The sequence below is a fragment of the Syngnathus leptorhynchus genome, chromosome 4 (genome assembly GCF_054491065.1).
Source record: "Syngnathus leptorhynchus isolate UIUO chromosome 4, UIUO_Slep, whole genome shotgun sequence".
NCBI lineage: Eukaryota > Metazoa > Chordata > Actinopteri > Syngnathiformes > Syngnathidae > Syngnathus > Syngnathus leptorhynchus.
Genome location: NC_141198.1, coordinates 12,917,389 through 12,941,284, shown reverse-complemented (window position 1 = coordinate 12,941,284; position 23,896 = coordinate 12,917,389). Strand labels below are relative to the sequence as shown.

At 43.4% G+C, this 23,896-nt stretch overlaps 1 protein-coding gene across 1 annotated transcript in view; it reads left to right on the top strand.

Moving 5' to 3' along the window:
* Positions 1–8,025: 8,025 nt before the first annotated feature.
* Positions 8,026–23,896, top strand: part of ptch1 (patched 1) — a 37,450-nt gene continuing 21,579 nt past the window's right edge. The window contains exons 1-5 of the mRNA XM_085910212.1: positions 8,026–8,604; positions 9,970–10,162; positions 22,415–22,604; positions 22,705–22,774; positions 23,099–23,190. Of these exons, the coding sequence (XP_085766338.1) occupies positions 8,407–8,604; positions 9,970–10,162; positions 22,415–22,604; positions 22,705–22,774; positions 23,099–23,190 (743 nt within the window). The 5' untranslated portion in view covers positions 8,026–8,406. The remainder of the gene's footprint in view (positions 8,605–9,969; positions 10,163–22,414; positions 22,605–22,704; positions 22,775–23,098; positions 23,191–23,896) is intronic.

The following is a 23,896-nucleotide window of genomic DNA, read 5'->3' as shown; positions in this document are numbered from 1 at the left end:
GTCACCAACACACTCATGTATGCACAGAGTGTTTATGGAGGCTGTATTCCATCCCACCCTCCTAACCCCCCCCCCCTTTAGATTACAGCATTGAGTTGAGGTCATCCACGACGGCACATATGGACTTTTTAGCCTGAGCAGGACGTCCTGTCTGACAGCTAGAAATAATCACCTTCATTAGTCACTCGGTTCAAAGATGCTTAAGGCCGCAAAAGAAACAGGCAAAACACTACACCTAAGTACGGCTGCACAAACACAAACCCATTAGGTATGCATGAACATGCGCAGGTACAGAAAGATTTGTCCTTGTAGTCTGACTAAGAGTCTGAATTTCAAATGTGCCATGAATTCATAAGACAAAATAGAGGCAAACACCCCGAATAAATACACAATGAGTGGTTCTCAAAGGCAGCTTCACTAAATACGGGAAAATAGAAAGTGTACTTAAATGAAACTACCTGAAAAGATATTCAACTTAAAAATGAAAGACAACTGAATTGTACTCAGGAAATGATTAGGTCACTTACCACTAGAGGGAGCCCTGTCTCACTAGTGACACATAGTCCACTTAAAATATCAATGCAATATATAGACTTTTTGTCAATATTTTTTTCTCCCTCTCTCTTGTCTGATTTATACAAACATGCTTATTTTTTTTTATTTTTTTTTTGGCTGTAACCAATGAATTCCCCCCCAAGTGGAATCAAGAAAGTCTTATCCTTTGGTGAGCTAACTCATTCTGCCTCAAGCAGACATTTTATATGCAACAACAACAAGAACACAAAGCAGGTTAGCAGCCTCATACTGTGCATCAGACTGTACAGTACTACACTAATTGTTGTGTTTTTCAAGAAAAGGGAGAGTGCCGTTTTTACAAGTAGCCTGCGGAGCTTTCCCACATTTCCCACAGACTCGCATACAGGTGTGTGTGCGGGTCTATGCTGCAACACCACATCCTTGTTGCAAAGCAGAGACACTCACAATTTGCTAGAATGTTTGTGAGAAGCAGCAATAAAAAAAAAATTGTTTAAGTGTTACATCATGTTTGGGTCAAATTAAACCGGGTTTTTAAAAATTCCCTAATCTGTTGGCGCTCAAACCTGATCTTTGTTGACTAAAATGAATTTTTAAATTATAACTGCGTTAAATGAAGGCAAATGCCAGTGAGAATATGTTTTACGCATTTATCATCTATTTTGTAATTCACATTTTGATAAAAAAAAAAAAAAATGAACTCATCGTTGGCCATACTGTGGTCCATATTATGTGTGCATGAAACAAGAACCGTCTGCAGGGTTAAACATTCCAAGTGCGATTCTGTGAAGGCTAAACATCCCATCTGCGTTGTTTTCCCTTGTTGTGACACATTAACAAACAAGCAAAGGGAAACAAAGGGCCCCTCGTGTCGAGTGGAGCCAGATGTGCCTCTTGAGATGCTGATTGTGTTTGTCTTGTTTACAAATACAGCCGTAAAAGTCCACATTTTCCAGTCCCTCTCTTATTTTTGTGATTTGTTTTTTCCCTGTCATGAACGTACACACATTCCTTTTGTTCGCATATAAACTGACAAGGAGTGCCTGTGCCTTAAGTTAGGAGGCAACGTATTGTTGAATCCATAAATTGTCCAATAAATATTATACATCAGATCGCAACACTGCCATCAAGTTTTGCTCTGACCAACCAATCACAGCACAGGAAAATGTTGATGTCATCAAAGGTCAGCGTTCTGTCACTGGGAAGACCAAATTTTTTTTTTACAATTGGGAGTCTTCAATGTGGGAAAAGATGGAATAGGAAACAAACAACCTCACAGAGAATCATACCCAGAACCTCAGAATTATGAAGCAGAAGTTCTAACCACTAGTCCAGTCACTCATTTATAGTCTGCTATATCACTGCTTGTAAATTTGTAATTTATTTGAACAAAACCCAAATATTGTGTTGCCCAGCTGGCTGTCCTCCAACATCATCATCTTTGGGCCTCCCACCGTGGGCCTCAGTTGCAGGTCAAACAATGTGGCCCCTTTGCGTCCCTCGCGATCCCCCGGGCAGGAAATGACCTCACGCGCGGGGAATGAACCCCACGCCGACGCACAACAACCCCATTCACCCCGGGTCAGAGGTCGAAGGAGTCAGGAGGGAGTCACAATGTGTCCGTTTGGATCGTGGTATCCAAGTCTCTGATCAATTGTCAACGACAGACAGTTGAGAGTGGCCCGTGTGTTTCCGTGAGGGATTCTGTGGTATGTCAGGCATGTATGTTTGCTTTTGAAGTGAATTTGTGTGTGTGTGTGTTGACCCGGGGGGGGGGGGGGGGGGGGGGGGTCAGGTGACTGTGTGTTTTTGTGTTTGTGATTTTGGGGATAAAAGCACAAAATCACGCACGGGCCCTCCATGATGAGGTGAGGTCGCTTTACTTATTGGAAGTCATCTTTCAGTCCTCATTTTGACAGTTCTGCGAAAAAGTTGTGCGCCGTCATGTGACTGGTTTGTGGAAGATGATGACTGCACCAGTATATGATTCTTGGGGGACGGACATTTCCGCTGTGACTTAAATCATAACAATGGATGCATCTGCACCTTTATGCAGATTCCCTAAACCAAATGTTGCCTTGCTTGATTCATCAAAGATTTTTATCAATGTCACTTATTTTTGTTTATTAATGATGCGGTAGTCCAAATGTTCCCTCTCTAATGATATTTTTACAGCCTGGATATTCCGCAGAGAAAAGTAAAAGTTCCCATTGTGCGTGTTTTTTTTATTTGTTTTTTTTATGAGGAGGTCCTGGTTCTTGTAAACAGGTCCAAACATCTTCCGAGCTTCTTACCCACTTTTAAATGTGTCACTTTTTCCATGCGGGCCTCCCACGGAGCCAACGAAGCCTTGAGTGTGATGTGCAATCAAGAGCATGTATATTTGTCTATCCCGTCCTCCTATTTTGGGCTACCCTTTCTTTCTTTCTTTTGCGACGTGTGGAGCTGCAGCACCGATATGAAATTAGACTTGCTTATTTGCGGAGGCCGGGTGCGTGTGTGTGTGTGTATACGTCCAAAGCGGTGCACGTTTCCTGTTAATGTTGGAGGGCTGTGCCGCCTTCCAAAAATTATAGCTTCTCGAGAACTCTCAGTTTGCGCAAGAACAGGCCGCTGCCTTGTCTAAATAACAGCCGATTCCAACATTGTCTATCCCCGAAAAGTGAAGGTAAATATTGGCTCGCGTGGAGCATTTGTAGTGCCACGTGTTTTCACCGAGGGTTCTGAATAATCTTAAAGAGTCACTAGAAACGGAAGTTAGTCTGACAGAAGTCATAGCAGTGTGAAAAGTATTCCTCACTTGACCTTATTTTAGGCAGCATTCAAACATTTTTGCATGTTTTTTGTTGTTTTTGTTGTTGCTGGAAAAATGGTGACCTTGGCGTTAGCTTGTCTGCCAATTATTTTATTTTGTATTTTGTCTTTTATAGCCTATCTGTATTTATTAAATTCATGATTTATATTTGCTTTTAAACCTTAGTTATTTATGTTATAGGTAAGAGCACATGCCGTGTGTGTGTGTGTGTGTGTGTGTGTGTGTGTGTGTGTGTGTGTGTGTGTGTGTGTGTGTGTGTGTGTGTGTGTGTGTGTGTGTGTGTGTGTGTGATTTGGCAATGATGAATTTTGTCTTTGGACATAATTCAGCAAATGTGCGTATATAGAGTAAATAGTGTATATTTGGCAAGTGCAAAGTCAGGACATAAAAAAGACACACTTTAGTGATTTTCAAAGTGGAGACATTGAAAAAGTTAACTTAAAGGTCGATTTTGTTTTGAATGTCTGTGGTATGAAAGCAGAGAAATCCTTTTAAATAAAGGCTCTTATTAAAAGTGGCAGCATGGTGGCCCTTGTGGTTAGCCCTGTCCGACTGTGAGGCGGGCTAAAGGATTAAATTCTCTGGCTTCCCTTCACGTTCCAAAAAACATGTACACTAACAACTTTCAGTGACTTTAATCAATAGTGGGAAAATTGTTAATCCAGATCCACACCGAGAAGAGCAAGTATCCACGCGTGAGGATTTGCCATTGTAGATAATGCTATGAACATATGATTGTCATCCTGACTGCTTCTCAAGCAGATTGAAAAAAAAACAAAAAAAAACCCACACAGTTAACACACCCCGCACCGCAGGAAAATCGCTCAGGATAATATTTCAGAGACAACCGTTAATCAGGACTTTGCTGAATTTGTTTGAAAAGAGGCATAATGATCCCAATTCTATCCAATTAAAAGGTCAGTTGATTGTGTTTGGATTTTTTTTTTTGGACTGATGTGGCGTATTTACAAAAGTACAGATGATTATTATGTTGAACGTTTTACTTAACATTGAGGGATCAGAGATGTCTGCAACAATTCTTACTCCAACACCCCCAAAGGCAACAGAACAGCACACAGCTGTGTTACGAACATTATCTGGAACAGTAATAATCGACTGATTATTAAATGTGTGCAGATGATCACAAATGTGAGTCGTACTTTGCTTGCTTTCACCGACCAATCAGAGGACGGAAGCCAAGAAAACATAAAAAAAAAAAATGGAGACTTCATTGTAGGGAATACATTTGCACAATTTTACAGACTAATATCATAATTTAAGTTGTAAATGGAGGTCCATGCTTTTGATGGGCCAAATTGAGATGGAATGCATTGTGGTATGTTTTTTTTTTTTTTTGGGGGGGGGGGGATACAATGCAGGCATACTCAAGATAAATATTTACCCACTTTGAATTTACCTCTAGAAAACATTCCTCGGCCATCGTCTCGCAAAGCGTTGCCATGTTGGATTCCTCCCCTGATTGTGAGCACAAAGCCAGAAATTAGGAAAGGTAAACATAAACTGGCCAGCGTTGCTGCAAGCTGTCAAACAGCTCCGCGTATGATTGAAGACAACCTTGAGTTGGAACATAAACATCCCCGCAGGCACTTCATTTGCACTCTCGCTCAGCCACTGCACCAGGCGACCATGAGGTGAGCTGGAGGCGGGTGGGTCAGGTTTATATGACATGGAAGAATGATTGCAATTGGTACCAGTAGAGGGCTTCAAATGGGCATGAACTGAGGCGTATAGCTTCCTAAGGTTGACCATGTGGTGTCCAAGCTAAGGCTCGAGGGCCAGCATATACTGTACAATGGTACCTTGACTTTGTATCCCAACTTTCAAGACTGATTTTTGTGGTAAATATTGGTGAGCAATGACTGATCTGAGTAACCTTAAGGTTGACCATGTGGTGTCCAAGCTAAGGCTCGAGGGCCAGCATATACTGTACAATGGTACCTTGACTTTGTATCTCAATTTTCAAGACTGATTTTTGTGGTAAATATTGGTGAGCAATGACTGATCTGAGTAACCTCCAGAGCCTCTATTGCTCTAAAGAAGTTGAAAAACCGAAGCAATCAAGGTCAAACTTTCTTGGGTTTCCAAATTGGGCTTGCTGATATCTATACGGAACACTCAACAATCTCACACGGCGTAAACATCATTCATTGCGGGTGTTGTGTAGTTCAGACGAAACTATAAAAAGTCCACCAGCAGCTACTGCTCGTGACATTCAAATACCTCAATCACTTCGCAAGGGCGGCACCTGCAACAGTTTTCCAGTTACGACGTGTATTTTCCACATTATTAGCGATTACATCTTATCTGGAGTTACACCTCTGTTGCTACAGCCAGTAAGCAAACAAAGCAACACTTCATGAGGAGGTAAACACGCAACTTCGTTTGCTTGACAAAATCTGTCATTGCATCGACAAACGGCGCACCGATTAGATTCCAATGCGATGTCATGACCGTGTGGCGTAATTACCGGAGTTGCTTTGAATTGCTGCTGTTCCTTGTAATATTCGTCCAGTATCGGTTCATATGTAGTTCTACTTTCTTACATCCTTCCCAGGTGGGTAAGTAAAGTTGTATTCTGTGGGAAAATCTTTACTTTTGTTGCAATTACAATCGGCAAAAAAGACTGAAGTAAGGATTATCAAAATGTTGGCTCAGCTCCACTGTCAACTGTAATCCACCTGCAAATCATAACTAGGCACACGCGTTAATCAACATCCTTCTCCTTTTTTTCCCATGGCCGCACTCCAGCCAGCAAGCCCTAGGGCTATAAATGACCCTGCCCAGGGTCGGCCAAGGTGATGGGCTAATGAAGTCATTCCGGGACGAACGCCCAGAGTGCTCCGGCTCCTACTTCATATCCTATCTCATTAAGAAATCCATGTGGATTGGTCTGTAGCAGGACTAGATAAATTGGAATGATGACAGATAGAGGAAGTAGTACAAGTGCTTTGACTTTACTACAAAATGTTTAAACCTCCAGGCGTGGTGTTGTGTCAAATTACAAGACTGTAGAATGGAACAGACACCTTCAAATAAATATATAAAAATTATATAAAACTCTAAATTATACAGATCATTTATTTATGACAAATGATTAAATGACAAATTAAAATGTATATATAGAATGTGACTATATTTTATCAAGTCATCTGTCAGCAATTTATTTTCAAGGTTAATGTATGGTAAATTTGACATTACATTAAATGCCTTGGGTTTTTGATATGTTTACGTTTAAAATGATAGACAATGCTATACATCTTGGGGCGGGGCATTAGTTACTCACGGATTTTCACTCTTAGCAACTGGATTTGTTTCTGTAAATAGTGATAATAAATCATTGTAATCTCATGTGTATTCTATTAGTTCACACAGATGCTCGCAAAATAATCTTCTAGTACATTTTACAAGAATATCTTTACAGCCGTCACACTATGTTTTTCTTCTTCATGCCAACGACCTTTTTCCACATTTCCTGCAACCTGATGGTCTCTTGCTGCGTTACCGTCAAGATAACAGCAGGTCTCACATAGATGCTGCGAAACGGATGTGACTCCTGCAAGAGGTACGTCCTGTTGAGATGGCTTTGCATTGGGTGTCCATGCAGATTAAGTTGTTTTTACAAAAAAAAAATCTGCAAACGTGCAACTCCTTTATTATATTAGAACCTTCACAATAAAGTAAAGAAAGCTATTCTACTCATGTCCTGCAGATAGGAGAAGTGTAAATTACAAGACAACTACGTGCCCCCTGCCAACCAATGAAGAATACATTTTTTTGAGTTCCTAAACAACACGTCGAAATAACTTCAAATCTTTTCACAATGACACATGTTCTGCTTTTACCAATGGTAAGTGTTTGTAATTATTATTATTATTATTATTATAGTTTTTACATGTAATTTGTATTTTTTTTTTTCATGGTCCTTGTAGTACCACTGAGAGCCTGAGGATGGTGCTAGTGTAAATTACAATTCAACCCAATTAGGCGCCACTTGCAAAACAGTGCGTTGTTGTATCTAAATCTGCCAAATTTAGTGTAAAAGTACAGAAAATATTTCCACACACTTTTAGCAGGCTTTTGTGAAGTTTTTCCACATCTATTGTCTGTGATATTACAGTATATGCTGACAGTATATTTGTCAATGGGGCGGTAAAGTTCGCTGTGGGTTACATGACGTTTAACAGTGAGTCGAATTCTTTAAACGCCATAATGGACTTTTTTTTTTAAAAGTCACCTACGACTGTAGTTCTTTCTCTGGAGTGTCGCCTGTTCAATTTAAACGTTAAGCCTAGAAAACACAAGACCTTGGCTACATTTAACAAGCAAATTTGTTGCTGGTTGGGCATCCCCCATGCAGCCCACCTCCCCTTCCCTCTCTGCTTGGGTGGTCCTTCTTCCCTCCCTCCCCTCCCTCCCCTTCTTTACTTTAGCGAGCTGTTGCTAAGCAGCTAATAATAGTCGTGTTTGCTGAGTAATTTTTTTGCCCTTGTGGAACCAATCAGAAGCGAGCAAACTGTGCGGTGTGACAGCGTAGAGAGGCGGGATCTTGTGTGTGTGTGTGTGTGTTTTGCGGGCCCCCTCCTCCTCCTCCTCCTCCTTCTCCCTCCTTTTCCACCCCACCTCCTTCTCCTCCTCCTCCTCTTCGAGCTCTTTTTCTGCTCTTCTATTCAAAGTCAGAGTTGGCCGTGACGCGCGGCCCAAGGGAAGACGAGCAGCAGCACACAACTCCCGCACAATGCAGCGAGAAGCGTCCAGCGATCTGGCGTGCGGCTCGTTTTGAGAGACACTCCCGTTGTATTCCTGTGTTTTTTTTTCTTTTCTATTTGCTCGCTTTTGTTGTTGTCCTTGTGCCTGACGGGGTCTGGAAAACGCGGTGCAAAAGGCGGCGGAGACCTTACCGGATCACGCGATGTGGGGATGGACGGCGCGCACTACTTTGACTTGCCCTCTCCAAGCGGACTATGAGGTCCCCCCTCCGAGTGAAACTTTATCGGATCGCAAGTGGGAATCGGTAAGCAGCGCGCAGTCCCCGCAACATGGCCTCGGCTGCTAGTGCGCCCCCCGAGCCGGGGACAGGAGAACCCGGCCGACCGAGGCTAACGCGGAGGACCCGGAGGGAATCAAGCCGCGAGCCACCAGCGCAACCGCATCCGCAGTCTCCACCGCCGGATTTGGACTACCTGCAGCGTCCGAGCTACTGCGACGCGAGCTTCGCTTTGGAGCAGATCTCCCAGGTAACTACTTTACATTCAGAAACACAGAACACCCACGTTCACCGGCGTGTTGCTTCCACCCGTTGTTTGGACTCCTTCTTCTTGTTTTCCAAACACTCTTGTCGTCATATCGCAACCTTGCGTGTTATGCACCAGCGTGGAAGTCCATGTGCCCCCCCCCCTCCTCACACCCCCAATTCCCCAGCACCAGTCGGACCACATGCAAAGCAATGCAATGCACTCTTTTCTCCACTGAAGCTCCCTTTTATTGCACAACGCTAATGACTGTGCAAATGTTTGCTCTCAAATGGGATGTTATTTGTTGATGTTATCTAAAAAGAGGCCTGCATTTGCATCACGTTGGAGACTTTCACAGCTTTTATTTCATACACACACACACACACCCACTTCGGATCCAACCCGGAGGTCCAGCTGCAAGCCTTCTTTTGGACTCGTACTTACTGTCACTCGTCGTTTTTGTTATTCTCTGGAATTGTGCCTGGGGTGTGTGCCAACTTGTGTGAGTTACCTGTGGAGTGATTTAAAAATCACTTTCTATTGCATTTGTGATTTACTCTGCTTGAATTTGCCATTTAATACTTGAACACGGTGCAGCTTCCAAACCTGAACGCCCCAAAAGTAGTTAAACTGGAGTTGAACTACAACATTGGTCTCAAAAGTCAAACAGTATGTGTAGACTTTTTCTTCGTGAAGTATCTAAGGTGAATTATTGTCATTTGCGTGTTCAACATTTTGTTTTATGACTTTTTTTGTGATGCCATCCTAGAAGGGTATCAGTGATGATAACCATAGAGTAGGAAATTGAAGTTACCGAGATATGAAAGCAACTGGCAGCTCACTGTTGGAATATGATGAATATGACAAAATCTTAAAATTCCTTGTGAAGTCGGTTCCATAAGTGCAAGAAGAGTCTTGAACCAAATCAAAAACGATGTTTGGTTTACTACATTGTCGATATTCAACGTCTTAAAGTCCCAGACAACACACAACAAACTAGTTTGCGCAGTGGTGTAAAAATATGTAGTCACACCAGGAAAAGTTTATTTACATGATCGTTAGATTTTGGCCCAGGAGGGCTTTCATTCAAATATTTACTCTCATTATGACTTTACTGCTGCATTAAGGTCAACTCGTGATAATCTACATTTATGTGCAAATTTGGGTTTACATCAGCCCTGTAGCAACACAAGTCCATCAGAAATGCAGGACCCCTCATAGATGCTTTGTTACTTTGAATAAATTCAGCGCAGAAACACTTCAAGTTGTGTATGACTCACCTGTGCAGGTAAGTGCATTGTTTCCCAGTTGAATCGGACCATAATGCTTCTTCTTTGGTGTCCTTTTTTTTTCTTCTTCTCCCTTTAGGGCAAGGCGACAGGGAGGAAAGCACCGCTATGGCTGAGAGCAAAGTTCCAGAGATTTTTATTCAGGCTGGGCTGCTACATACAAAAGAACTGTGGAAAGTTTTTGGTGGTGGGCCTCATGATTTTCGGAGCGTTCGCGGTGGGCTTACGGGCAGCTAATTTGGAGACGGACGTGGAGAAGCTTTGGGTGGAAGGTAAGACGCTTTTGCTTCCGCCTTTTCATTTTTTTTTTGTGAGTTGTGGGCTTTGTATCAAACAAAAGCACATTTATAGGGGCATGTTTATTGTTGTTCAGTGCAACGGTTGGATCATATGCAATCATCAAAAAGTCCTCCCTGCTTCTGCAAATACACCAAAGTTATAATTAAGGAGCTTTTGGGGTAGACCTTTTTTTTTTTTTTCTCCCTTTTTTGCCAAGCCGCCATTTTGTGTGAGCGTGTGTGTGTGTGTGTCTGTGAGTGTGTGTGCCTGCCCCCAGCAGTTGAATGCTCACAGTCTGTGTGTGTGGTCCCGTTTTGGACAGCTCTCAACTTTCCAAAAAGATTTGCCTCCGGCTGCAAGGGGAAGGGGGGGTGGGGGGGGAATAAGAGCGACAGAGAGAGAGCGAGAGGGAGAAGCTGCGAGAGTGAGGACAGGAACTCATGTTTGTGAGGCGGATCATAAAGCTCTCGCTTGTTGTTGCTCAAAGAGAAAATATACACAATGAAAGATTTAGTGAGGGAAAAAAAAAAAGAGAAAAGATTGTGCATGGGTGGTGTTGTTGGAGAGGAGGTGCCGAAGTGGGGGGTGTTCAACGGCTGTGCTTTTTTTTTTTTTTTTTTTTTCTTCTTCTCCCTTTTCTTCTCTTTGATCCACATTCCAGCACGGTCGTATGGCCCATTCATGAATGGAAGAGGACATTTTCCTCCTAAATATAAATTAAACAATCACTTTTTGGTTCTTTTATCACAAATAAGCATTTTTTTTTGTTTGTTTAAAAAAACCAAAATTTGCCTGTTTAGATGTTTGTTAATGTTAGTTGGATGTTTTTCATTTGTAATTTATAATTGTAATTATTGGCTAAATGCCAATCGGAGAGGAACTTAGTACAACTATAAATTAAACAATGTTTTGGGAATTATAATGACAAAAAAAGCAGTTTCATATTTTAATGTTGGCGATTCTGCAGCATTGATCATGTCGATTTTTGTGCACAGAGAAACTATAGTGCAGTCAGGTTGCTTACCCAGAAGAGTGTTTTTCTTTTTTTACTTGATTGTTGATTGATGATTAGTTTGAAATCAAGTCTTGACCCATCAAGTCATTTATATTTGGGGAAAAAAAAAAAAGTCTGTGTTTTTGGGGTGTGACTTTGCTGCGATTTTGCTTTGTTAGCATTATTTTTAGCATTTCAAGTCCACAGCCGATGCACACTACAGACACCTACAGGACTTAAGTGGATCAGCAACAATTGCACCACACCGTGGACTTAAATCCAGCTCTAAATTTGCTTTGCCAGAGATAAGTCACTCAAGTCTAAAGCAATTGGTTTGAATTGTTCTGTTGAGTTGGATTCTGTTGAGCATCAGATACTCTAAAACTGCCGCTAGATGTCTACATGATCTACTTTTACTGTCTTGACTGACCTGTACACTGCACACAAAGAGCAGGCCTCAGTGGTTTCCTCGGTCCTGTACGTGAGGGGTTCCAGATGTTGGTGGGGAGAGATGTGTTTGTTTAGATTAGACTACACAGCTGAGGGATAGATTAGTTCTGCCTGGACCGTGGAACGCCGTGCATTGGTGCGGTGGAGGTGGTGGTGGTGACGGAGGGAGGGGGAGAGGGGGTGTCCTGGCCAAGTCATCCAAGAGGAAAGAGAGCGGGAATGAGCGTATGGAGGGGCTGTTTATGTTTCATTTGGAGCTGCCCTCTGCTGCTGACCCGTGATCGACCCCGCTTGGAAGCTGTGTGGGCCCGTGGATGCACATGCACCCGCCTCAACCTACAGAGATTGCTTTTTAAAAGGAAAAAAAAACCAACACTTTTTTTATTTATTTATTTATTTATTTTAATAGGATTGCAAAGTAATGCGCACTCCAAAGTCAGTAGTCATCACATAGCGATAAAGATAAGTTTCTGACAAGTAGCGTTTTGTCAAAGGGTGAAGCCATGCTGTTTGGTAAGATAACCTAAGATTGACTCGGCTAGCTCGTTTAACACCCAAATTGGAGAGTTGCTCCTCCGATCGAGTCAATACTGCTAAATATAACGAGCCTTGGAGTTATAGTCATGAAATATTGTCCATACATTGTCTCATGTGACACTTTGTCAAAGAGGGAGTGTTTCTGGAGAGTTCGCACATTTGCCGTCCGTCCATCCATCCATTCGTCTGTCCATACATCCATTTTCTATCTCACTTTTCCTCATTCGAGTGTTCAAGTGAGCTGAAGGCTTTACTGTACTAACTGACTGGTGAGAGCCATGACACACCCTTGATTGGTCGCCAGCCAAATGCAGCACCTTATACTCCCTTTTGAAATAAATGATTCTCATATTACCGTATTGACAGGCCTTAATGCTAGAAAATGCTTTTCAGTTTGTAGTATCTATCCCGGTGGCCATCACGTGCTACAGCCGTGTTTTTTTTTTTAAACCCAAGTTGGTCTCCTCATTCATAGCAGTGTTTATAAGCACTCTGACACAGGAAGTTGTGTTTATTAGACAAAGTGACAGAGAGTGATGCGGATGGAGAGGCTTGCTTACACAAAGAGGTGAATGTGTCAAATCTAAGAGCCAAATATTTTGCACAGGATCTGGGTTTTTTTTTTTTTTTTTTTAATTCCACCCTTTCCCCCGCCTTGACCGAGTGGCTAAATGCCATGTTTATGCCAACTATGGCACTCACAGGAAGTCATTTGCTGGAACAGGAAGTTGTAGTATTGTTGTTTGCCCTCGACCTCCAGCTGACTTGGCTTTCTGCTCATCTTTCGAGTATCACGTTGCAGATGTGGATTTGCCGATTATCCGCTATTAAGCTGTATCCACGATAATGCAGCTGAGCGTAGGAATAAGACCCCCCTTCTTCATTTTTTTTGTTTTTAAGAGCTCCACCCGGCTGCAAAAGGGAAAACGGAGCCATCCCTCAGCATTCTGGGTTAAGGCAAACACAGGCCAAATTGTAAAGAAAATAGCGACACCACCTGCCTCTAATTAAAACAGTATCGCATAAACATTGGCCTTTCCTGTAGGACGGGCCCTCACGTGTTCCAAGACGGCCCGGGATGTGGCTCGGGCCAGTCAGCGCCGATGGGGTGGAGGGGCTACGGTGAGGAGAGAATTTGCAAATGGGCTTTTTGAAGCTGAAGCTTTCCACGGACGTTGGAGTTGAAACTGACGATGAAGCCGCGCTGTGTTTATCATGTAGTTTTGCTTGCTCGTGATCCGTTACGCTAACAAGCTTAGCCAGCTAAGATGATGATGTGGTCTTGGTTGGAGTGACCATGACCATTTGCTTATTGCCTTTTAATTGAAGATATCATATGTCATATGACTTTGTGTAAAAAATCAACAGGCACACACTCTGAAAGGCACAGTTTGTCTACTTAAAACATAAACAATGTTATTATCCGTAAAAATAAGGATATGTCGTTGAGTGTGAATATTTCGGAGTCTATATGTGCTTTGTGATTGGCTGGCGACCAGTCCAGGGTGTTAGACTTGAGCTCACTTGTAGCCTAGTCTTGCTAGCATCGTTTGTACTGATCAATAGAATTCCATAGGAGATATAGGGCTAGCCAATTATCTCCCATTAAAAAGGCAAATGTAGAGTTCTTTTGTTATCCTGTGGTCATGTGACCTATGACCATGGAATAAACAAGACTGGTGATTGTGTGCATTTTTTCACGTTCTAGCCTAAAAGATATATAGAGCACTTTTGTATGCGTGTCTGTGGGAGGGGTTATGGGGCATAGCGTAGAGGCCAGGGGCCACAGGGGTAGACCCTTGGGATCCTGAGGTCATCTCGTTGGGGCCTACGCTATTTAAAAGCTCACCTGATACTCACCCTGTGGCCTGAGTGCAGAGTGAAGACTCACAGCAGAGTGAAGGAGGCTGGAGCAATGGTTTGGAAAGAGTGGTGGTCTTGGGAAAGGGGGGGGGGTCTTGAAATGCAGTACAGGTTGCAGCTGTCATCCGTCATTGTTTGTGTCCTGTGTGTAAGCATGTGTCGAATGTACCAGGTGTCGAATGTTTGCTGTATCATTACTCCACGAATGGACATTTTACAACAGTACAATTTGAAAACACTTTTTTTTTTGCCTGGCTTCAACCTTTGCATCTGTTTTGCATCGCGTGTGATTGAGAGCTGACTTGACAGAGTTAGTGCACATTTTGTTGTTGTGCTTGTAAGCACGGTGGGGGGGCCAGGGGGTTGTGCGTGAGGAAGATGACGAGGGGGGGGGGGGGGGCGGTTGAATCTTACACGTATGGATGAGCTCGTTCTTTTTTTTTTTTTTATGGGCATGGGAGCACACATACAGTCACATGAGCAGAGTTGGAATTTTGGTTGACCTGGACAAGGCTTACTATGCTATTTTCTCCTCTTTTCATTTTTTTCCCGTCCTCTCCACGCTCCGTCTCCAACCGCTCTCATTCGGCAACGACTCAAACATGGCCACACATCCCATGCGCGTACAATTTTTTTTTTTGCACATAACATCTAGCTTTCTTTTATTGATTGTTGTGTTCAAAGACAGGCATAAAACACATTCAAATGGGATGTCTTTGCCACCCAAACTCGGAGCAAGCTTGCGTTGACCAGAAAATGGATTAAAGTTCTGTTGAAAGGAATAACATTCCAGCGTTGTTGTGTTAAACTTTATGAGTTGATGAAAAGTACAGACTAGCTGGTGAGGGATTTAGTGTGGGGAAACACTCCGCCTGTGGTACACTTTTTTTTTTTTTTTTATCACTCGAGCTGGCTCGCCTTTGAAAGCAGCTTTGTGTACATTACCCATAAAAAGCTACAGTAGATTCGTAGCCATTCGTGGTTAACTTCCAAATTGTTCTCATTTCCAAACAAAGGAAATCCTGTGAAATAAATTCATTTGTTGCCATCATTAAACCTATTAAAATTGAATTAAATTACATTTTCACATCACAGGTAGAAGTGTAAAAAAGAGAGTTACGGTTAGCTTTAAGCCACGCAAATCTTACAAGTACACTTCTAACCTAAATTCTGCCTTTGTATGATCTACAAGCAATCTCCCTGTGTAGTGAGAGGGAAATTGAAAACAAAAATGACAGAGATCTGTGTCCTGCCGATCCAATTGGGTCATTCTCCCAATCTGCCGCCGCCATAGTTGAATCAAGTACTCCTGGCGCCTGATCGATCAGCAATATCCATTATCCTGTCCACCGAGCACATGTATCTCATTATGTCCCTTCCATCAAAGTGAGATGTAAATTCACTTGGATGGAATGTTGACAGATAAATGCTCGTTTTATCGCTCTGCTCCATTGTTATTCATTGCGCACTGGCGCTACTTTACTGCCAATGTGGCTGCGTAAAAGAGACATCCGGAGCTCCTTAACTGCCAAATAATTATTAAGAAAAGGTAGACTGCGTAATAATGCTACTGTGTAGCTCAAACAAAAATGTGGTCAAATGACTAAAAAGTTTTTTTGGTGTGGGTTACTGGTCTCTTTTAGAAATAGTAATACATAGCCATAATGCTTGTCATATTTAGTTCAGTTTTGGGTCGCATCCCAAAAAGAAAAAGCTCACTGAGCTCAAGTCCCACAAGATTTCCTGCCCTCTGACTTTCTAGGCACTTCAGCGGTGTCCAACTTTGGAGCTTTGACGGTATACGCAAATGACAATCATGTTATCTCTGTGTGTATGTGTCAGCGTGCTCCCACTCTCATTCACAAATGACAAGCCGAGAGATGCCTCCAAGCCGCTCTGTTTACATTTTGCATTCTTGCAGGCGCTCATATTCAAAAAAGCAGAGCGAGGTCTGCGAATGACCGAGCACAGGAGACTGTGGAGAGTATTACCCTCCCTCCCTCCCGCTCTCTCTCTTTCCTTCTCTTTGCCAGAAAGGTCTCTCTCTTTTCCCCCTCCTGCCCCCCCATCCCTGGCTGGAGAGAGTGGCCTCAGAATGCCAGATGTATTACAGAGTGAGCCACGGCAATGTAAACACTCAGGCCTGCCATGAGATCAGGGTGGTCTGGCCTCCCTCCCTCTGTCCCTTTTTCTCCTTCCATCCCTCCCTCCCTCCGTCTTCCTCTTCACCTCCCTCCCTCCCAACATTGGTTGCCAGAGGGGTGGAGGAAGCTGCAAACAGCATAGGGAGAGTGTGTTTGTAGCTGGAGCATAGTAGCCGCAGTGTTTTTCAATGCAAAGCATACGACGTATAAAGTTGTTTGGCAGCCAGCCAGCCAGCCAGCCAGCCAACCCTCTGGCACGCACGCCGTCAAACACTCGCAATTCCCGCTGCAAGGCCTCGGAGAATCTGGCAATTACACCGATACCACACATGCGCATGTGACGCCGAGTAAAGATTTAGAGATGCAAAACATTTCCGCTCTTGCCGAGGCTTCGCAGAGCCAGACGGTGTCACTGTGTGTGTGTGTGTGTGTGTGTCTCGCACAAGTTGTTTGTGTGTTACTGAAGCATTGAAGGTGGGCCGATGAATGCATTTCCTTCATCGCTTTTGAGGAAAATGAATGATTAATATACTTATTACATCTTTCGCACAGTTCTTTGGTTCTACTGGATCCTGAAGGAAATTCTGGATCATTGAACATTTTGGGTGTTAGAAATGAGGACGTAATGCAATGCCTTCAAAGATGGCCACCTGAGCATTATCAATTGCTATTGTCATTGAAATGTCTCGACAGTACAGTGAACTCAAAGTAACCCTATGGCTGCCGTAACCACGGCAACTTGTCATGTAAACGCAAACTAGTTCGGTGGGGAAGAATGAAATCAATTTGTCGTTAGTGTGCGTGCGCCACGCTTTAGGAATGTGCCACTCGGGGACACCTGGAATCACGGGGGCTATCTTTTCAGGAAATGACGAAGAGATGGCGGCTGCAGATTGGGGGATGTTGGCCAATCAAGCAAAAAGCAGGGACGGGCTCAGCTGTGTTGAATTTGATGGACACTGATATGAATTTTCCCAACTGAGCTGCAGCAACAATGTGCTCAGATATGGTACAGTTATTTTTAATTGTCCGCCAACCGCGGCATTTTCCAGTTCTCCTTCCAGTACTGCGCAAATCCGTTGCACTTGAATACTTTTTTTTTTTTTTGGGGGGGGGAGAGAAGGGGGTGCGAGAGGGCAGACCTGAATGAAGGCAGTAACGTGGAAGAATCTGCCCATTGAGGCAGTGTGTGAATGTACACCTCATTCCGACTACTAAATACACCCATTTTAGGGGGCCGCAGGGGCCGGACAGGTGATTAGCATAATCAGGGGCGAGTGAAACCATACATATGTTAATGCAGGGCGATGGAATTGGTGATGGGGCTTTGCGTCTCATAGCTCATGGAGGTAGGTAACACATGCATGTCACAGCGCTAACCCCAATCTCATCTACTCATCTTTTCTTGTTTTGAACAGATTTTTTTTCGCTCTCTCAAAATCCAACTTTTATTTATGCATCCTGCCTCTGTGTGGCGGTGCCCCTCCTCTCTGAAAAGGGAGAGAGCGGGGGGGGGGGGGGGGGGGGGACCGTGGTAAGGGGAGGGGTTCACCCTGGGTCAGATGGGGTTTCAGCTCTCAGTGAGGCCTTTCATCACATATTTGTGGCTGCGTGCACACCTGCATTGCTGAGCCCACATTCAAAGCTTGAACTACACTTTTTTGAAACGCCAGGGATCTCTGCCAAATGTAAAAGGGAAAAAAAAAAAAAAGATGGCCCTGATTTCAGCACATGCCGCACAAGTTTAGGGAAAATTTTGACTGTTTTTTTTTGTGTTTTTTTTAAAATAGCAATTAGGTAGGCAACATGAAGCCGGTGGGCCATAAATGTCCATCTCACATTTCATGCAGTTAATGCGGTCCGCCACTCAGTTCTAAAAACAAATAAAGTCACAGAGGAACTATGTAAAAAAAACTCCTCAAAATGCTCCTGTTACTTTTTCCCCTTTGTAATCTACACTGCAATATCATTCTCAATAATCTCAACTCTGCTTCTGTGAGCTACTGTGTTTTGCCCACAATCTCCCAATGGATAAATCATAGGTCAAGAAGGAAACACAGGAGCCAAAGGACCAAACAATTCTAAAAAAAAAAAAAAATGTTCTTGAACGAGGTGGTTGTCATTGTTTATTTTTATGGAAACATAAGTGCCTATTATATTATTGCTTGTCCCATGGCAAAATGCAGAACTGAGTTTCAGGGTGAACTCAAGAGACAGCAGATGGTGGAAGGTAGTGGAGGAGGAAGAGTAATGATTTTGTGGGCTGATTGGTGGCAGCAGCTGAGCCGTTTTAATAGCAGGAAGGAGGCAAATGGACAGCAGACACATACTGAGGATTTCCTGTGGTAAACCGTACCTGCCGACACGAAGACCATTTTTCTCACTTGGCTATTTTGTTCTTGTGCTGTGAGTGAAGGAAGTTGATATACAGCCACATCATGGTTAATCTGATTTAAAAAAAAAAAAAAAAAGTCCCTGCTCACATATGGAGAAGCGGTTTTAATCCCATGATGTCATATCCCACTTACATAATCTATTGTATGGTCCTCAGCCATTTTTAATAGTGGTGCGTCAATAAAATTTATTTTACCGTCAAAACATGCTCGCACATTGCCAGTTATCTCACCTGCAAGACGACATGTGCTCACGTGTTGTGTTCTTGTCAAGTCATTTTTTGCGTGTGACTTTTGGGGGTCTCAGGGCATGGGAGGTCGCCCAGTGCTTTGTGGCGGAGAGATGACCTGGTTTTGGGGGGCTTCCTCCCCCACCGCAGGGGGTCTCTGCTGATAGGGGCTCTAATCCAGCTAATCCTTTTTCTACACATTTACACACACACACACACACACACACACACACACACACACACACACACCCGCACACTTCCTCAAATCCACACACTGTATCTTGTAGGCACATCGTGATGCAATGTGCTCACGTCTGGTTCATTTACTACCCCGAATTTGTTTTTATGAGTTTTAATTTGAGCTACTAAAGCGATGCTTATTTTGCTACTAGGTTGCCCATTTGTGTGTGTTTTATTATTTACATTGTTTGTGTGTGTTTTCCTGGCTTCCGTTGTCAAGCACGCAACATGTGCATGCAGGGCGTGGGGCTGTGTTGTCGTGAAAGCTGCAGAAGTGGTGGGGAGGTGGGGCAGGAGGAAAAAAAAGAAAAAGAAGGGGGGGGGGGGCTCTGGCTTTGACAGAGGGGCTGGGCTGATTGCCATCATGATCTGGCCAATCACAAGCCGGCTTTGAATAGAGCAAAAAAAAAAAAAAGGGGGGGGGGAGAGTGTAAAAAGGAGGAGGAGAAAGGGGGAGTTCAGAGCTGAAAGGAAGGAAGGAGGGAGGGGGGTGGGGGTCAGTGTCAGTTCCTTAGAAGCCCACTTTCTCTCCCTCCATTATCTAGAAAAGAGGGGAGTAGGGGTTAATGTTATGCAACACGCCGAATACTCACACAAGCCTTCGCCGACCCCATCTAATACTTTTAGAGCATCCATCGACTGGAGTGTCTCATCATATTTGTGCCAAGGTAGATTGCAGATGGACACATGGTGGACACCTGGCTGTCTCACTCTTAGAAAGTAAAAATGGAAGAAAATATGGGAAGGCTTTGTTTTGGCCCATTCATCTGACAAGTGTTTGACGCCCATATAAAACTTATCCAAACCATTTTTTTTTTGGTATAAATATTCACTGTAAATATGTCTGATCATAATATGTGCGATCTAGTGTGAATTTAGAAAGGTCCCGCGAATCGGGACGTGAAGACCGGACAGGAAGTAGTCGAAGGTCAGGGACACCTTTCGGATGGCGTCATACATTAGGGGTCAAGCGGTTTTTGGAGGAGAATGAATATGTGAATTTGTGTCACTGAGGAAACACAGCTGTGTGTACACACACACACACACACACACACACACACACACACACACACACACACACACACACACACACACACACACACACACACACACATTTTCCTGGTCCAGCTGGGGTGTTAATCTCACCCCGAGGCTGTGTAAGTGTTGACCCCAAAAACGCTGTAACCTCGTGAAGTGAGGAATTCTGTGAGCCCGAGGCCGTAATGTGCTGTTTCCTGTCCAGCGACTACATTCCTTTAAGTTGTCCCGTCGTTTGCTCTGCCAACTTTGGTTGCCCCCCCCCATACACACACACACCAGCACATTCTGTCCCAGAATATGTCTAAATAGAACGCGCCTCTTCCCACATTTGTGCAATTTGCTCTTTGCAGTGGACTTGAACGAAGCCTGGGGGGTCAACTTGAACTCCCGAGTGTTGAGTGTATCAGACAGACCGGCCTGGCCCCGGCCCGGCCCCGGCCCGGCCGTCTAGTGCACTGTCTCCAAATCACTTCCATGCGTGCTCCTTTTTTTTTTTAGGGGAGAAAAGGAAGAACGACGTAACGTTGCCGCATGTCTCACTGCTTAGACGTGGCCTGCTATTAATGAGGACTCAGTATTACAAGCATGCCATCAGATGAGAATGCTGCTTGTGGTTCGGGGGAATAAAAAGAAATCAAGTATGTTTTCCTAATGCCCCCAGACATGGCTCCCCTCTCTCTTCCCGCCTCTTCTCTGGGTGGTCCTGCCTCAGCAGAACAAGCATGCTTATGTTTAACTTTAATGCCATTACATCGGCTTGAAAATATTCAATCTATGCCCGCTTACGCCGACCGAGCCGCATTGTTAAATTGGGTTACAGATTTTTCACACTTGGTGCTTGGTGTGTTTATGCGGATGCATACAGATCTCAAATTACTTGCATGGAAGTCAAAATCGAAATAGGCCAGTTTTTAATGAACTGGATGAATATGTGCAGACAAATCTGCACTGGTTGGTTTTGTTTTTGATAATTTATGATTCTTAGGTGATTCATGCATGATCAAGATGGTTCGTCTTTAGCAGAGGAAAGCGCTCCAATCTAGTTCTTTCCATATGATGAACCGTTCCTCGAGAAGAGACTCCAAAACGTCTCGTGCGTTTGTCTACCCGTGTGTGTTTGTGCGAGAGGCTTTGCCAGGGCGGCTTGGCCGTACCGGAGAAGAGGCGGCCAGCGGAAGGAGCTGAAAGGCCGCTTTTGTAGCCGGGGTGAGCTGAGATCCGAGGGCGCACGCACAGGGCTTAGTCCCACCGTGATACTGGGAGCACAAGCTGGAAGAGAGCCACCCTCTTTATCACACACACATTCAGTCCACCTCGTGTTTGAGTGGAAGCGCCAAATGTGGATTTGCTCATCGACCGATTGTATGCAAAAAAAAAAGTGCTGTTCTTGAAGATACAAGTGTGATTAGGTTGAGGTCAGGCGTGCATGACTGTGGCTTTGCTCTGACAACTACAAAGGAGCATTTTTACGCTCACACAGTTTGTGGCTTTTGGTCACTTTTTTGGGTCTCACCAAAAAAGAACTAATACAAGTAAGAACAATATCAAAAATGGTTGATGCCATGTTGGTGGTGTGGGTCCAAAGTCTCAAACATCAATCACCATGTAATTAGCCTTATAATTCACTGGGATGAGCGCAGACACATTTTTAAGATCTTAAGCGGGTTTTTTTTTTCTAAATGAGAGACCACACTGCTCTTATGGTGTGTGATGTACTCCAGATGACCAACAAAATATTCCACACACTGAACAACTCCACCACCACGAGTCTTCTACCCCAAACCAGATGCCTCAAGAGTTATCTCTTCACCTGTTGCTGAACTTAATTCATTAATATTACTGAATATATTACTACTTTGGATATTACATACTTACTGTATTTGATTATTTTTATTATTATTAACAAATCTTGATGTGCTAGGAATAAAAACAAGGCAGATTCAGAATCAGTGCCAAAAAATTAATTCACTAATGTAAAAAATGTTTAAAAAAATGTTAGTAAAAAAGTGCTTTGATTGGAATGCCCACATTTTGCTTCTGATTGTCGACATGTGTGTAACGTTTCTCAACTTGTAGCACGTTTGGTTAGTTCTTTTTAAGTGTATGACATTTTGGACTATCAGTTGACCCACCTCAAATACATCGTCCACTATAAGTTTGAGAGAAAAAAAAAGACTTTGAAAGCAAACTCCCCACAGAGAAGCAGACGGTTTTCAACTTTTCCTTTACAACTTCTTTTATAACTCATACTAAATCTTATCAGTGCTCGACTCATTGCAAAAAGAAAAAGAATCTACCGGGTATGTACCATCAAACGTTTTAAAACCTCTTTTCTATTTCCTCTCCCCGGCAGTGGGCGGGCGTGTGAACCAGGAACTGAAGTACACGCGACAGAAGATCGGTGAAGAAGCCATGTTCAACCCTCAGCTCATGATCCAGACGCCACGCCAGGAAGGAGCCAGCGTGCTGACTGTGGATGCGCTGCTACAGCATCTGGAGTCGGCCTTGCGAGCCAGCAGAGTTCACGTTTATCTTTATAACCGGTAATGTCACCGTTGTCACTCACCCATTCAAGCAGCTCTCTTGCGAAATAACTTAAATGTGGTGACTACATTTAATTTCTCCCTTTTTTTTTTTTTTCAGACAATGGAAATTGGAACATTTATGCTATAAATCAGGAGAACTAGTCACGGAAACACATTACATGGATCAGGTAAGATGAGAAAATAAGGTCTTCTCTTTTAATATATATGTTCAAATAAGAGCAGACTGGAAGTATAATGCAAAAATTAAGACCTCCCCCAAATCATAGAAATGAGCTCTGGCATTCACCAGGCATACCTTCACAATCTAACAAAACACAGTAAAATGCAAACGCTGCATGAAAAATCCTCAATATTGATTGGATCTTTCACAGGTTTTCATTTTACATGATGAAAGGTCAATAAAGAGTCAACAAACCAGAATATATGTCTGAATTCCTGATCCGAAATTAAGCTGACCCTAACGTGAGTGTACGCCGTCCGTGTGTGACCAGATCATCGAAAAGCTTCATCCCTGTCTCATCATCACACCTCTGGACTGTTTCTGGGAAGGAGCCAAGCTCCAGTCTGGGATGGTCTATTTACCGTGAGTATTCTCACCTTCATCTTTTTCCTCTTGATCATTAGGATGCTTAGTCCATTGCCTCACTTCTAAACTGGCCAAGTGAATAAAAAATTTATTATGCACATGATGTTTCCCTCTCGGTAAAAAAACGTTTTGGGGTTAGTGAGTACTAAATGCATTGGAGGTTAAAAGTGTTGCCTCATGCAGATCCCATTACTCTGATTCACATTGTGAAGTCTACCTTTCGCTCTGAATCAGTCGGGATGGACAGCCATCTTGGAATGGTTGTCACGGCAGCACTATAACAGTGAGTTTGTTTACGAGAGAAGAAGATGGGGATCTTTGAATCTTGTTTTTCTATCTTTTATGTGCGCTTCCCAGGCACACTCAACCCAACCATCAGACTCCGCAAGCGTGTGTGTGTGTGTGTGTCCTGAATTCGTCCCCCTCTGAAGGCTCCATTGTAGTGGTTGTTGGCATGCGTATCGCTGGCGATCGCCTCTCCTCAGCCCTGGGCCTCACATCATTGTCTGGCCTTTCTGTTGCTAATGGCCTGTTGCTACAGTAATACTTTTCCTCCGCATATTTGTGTTTGCATGCACATGTATACGCTTCTCTGTGTGAATGGCCGGCTCGAGTTGACTCGGATCAAGTAGCTGGTCGGTTATCGATCTACACAGGCTTCCGTTTGTCCTTTTGGATGAGAAGCGATAGATGATGTATTTTT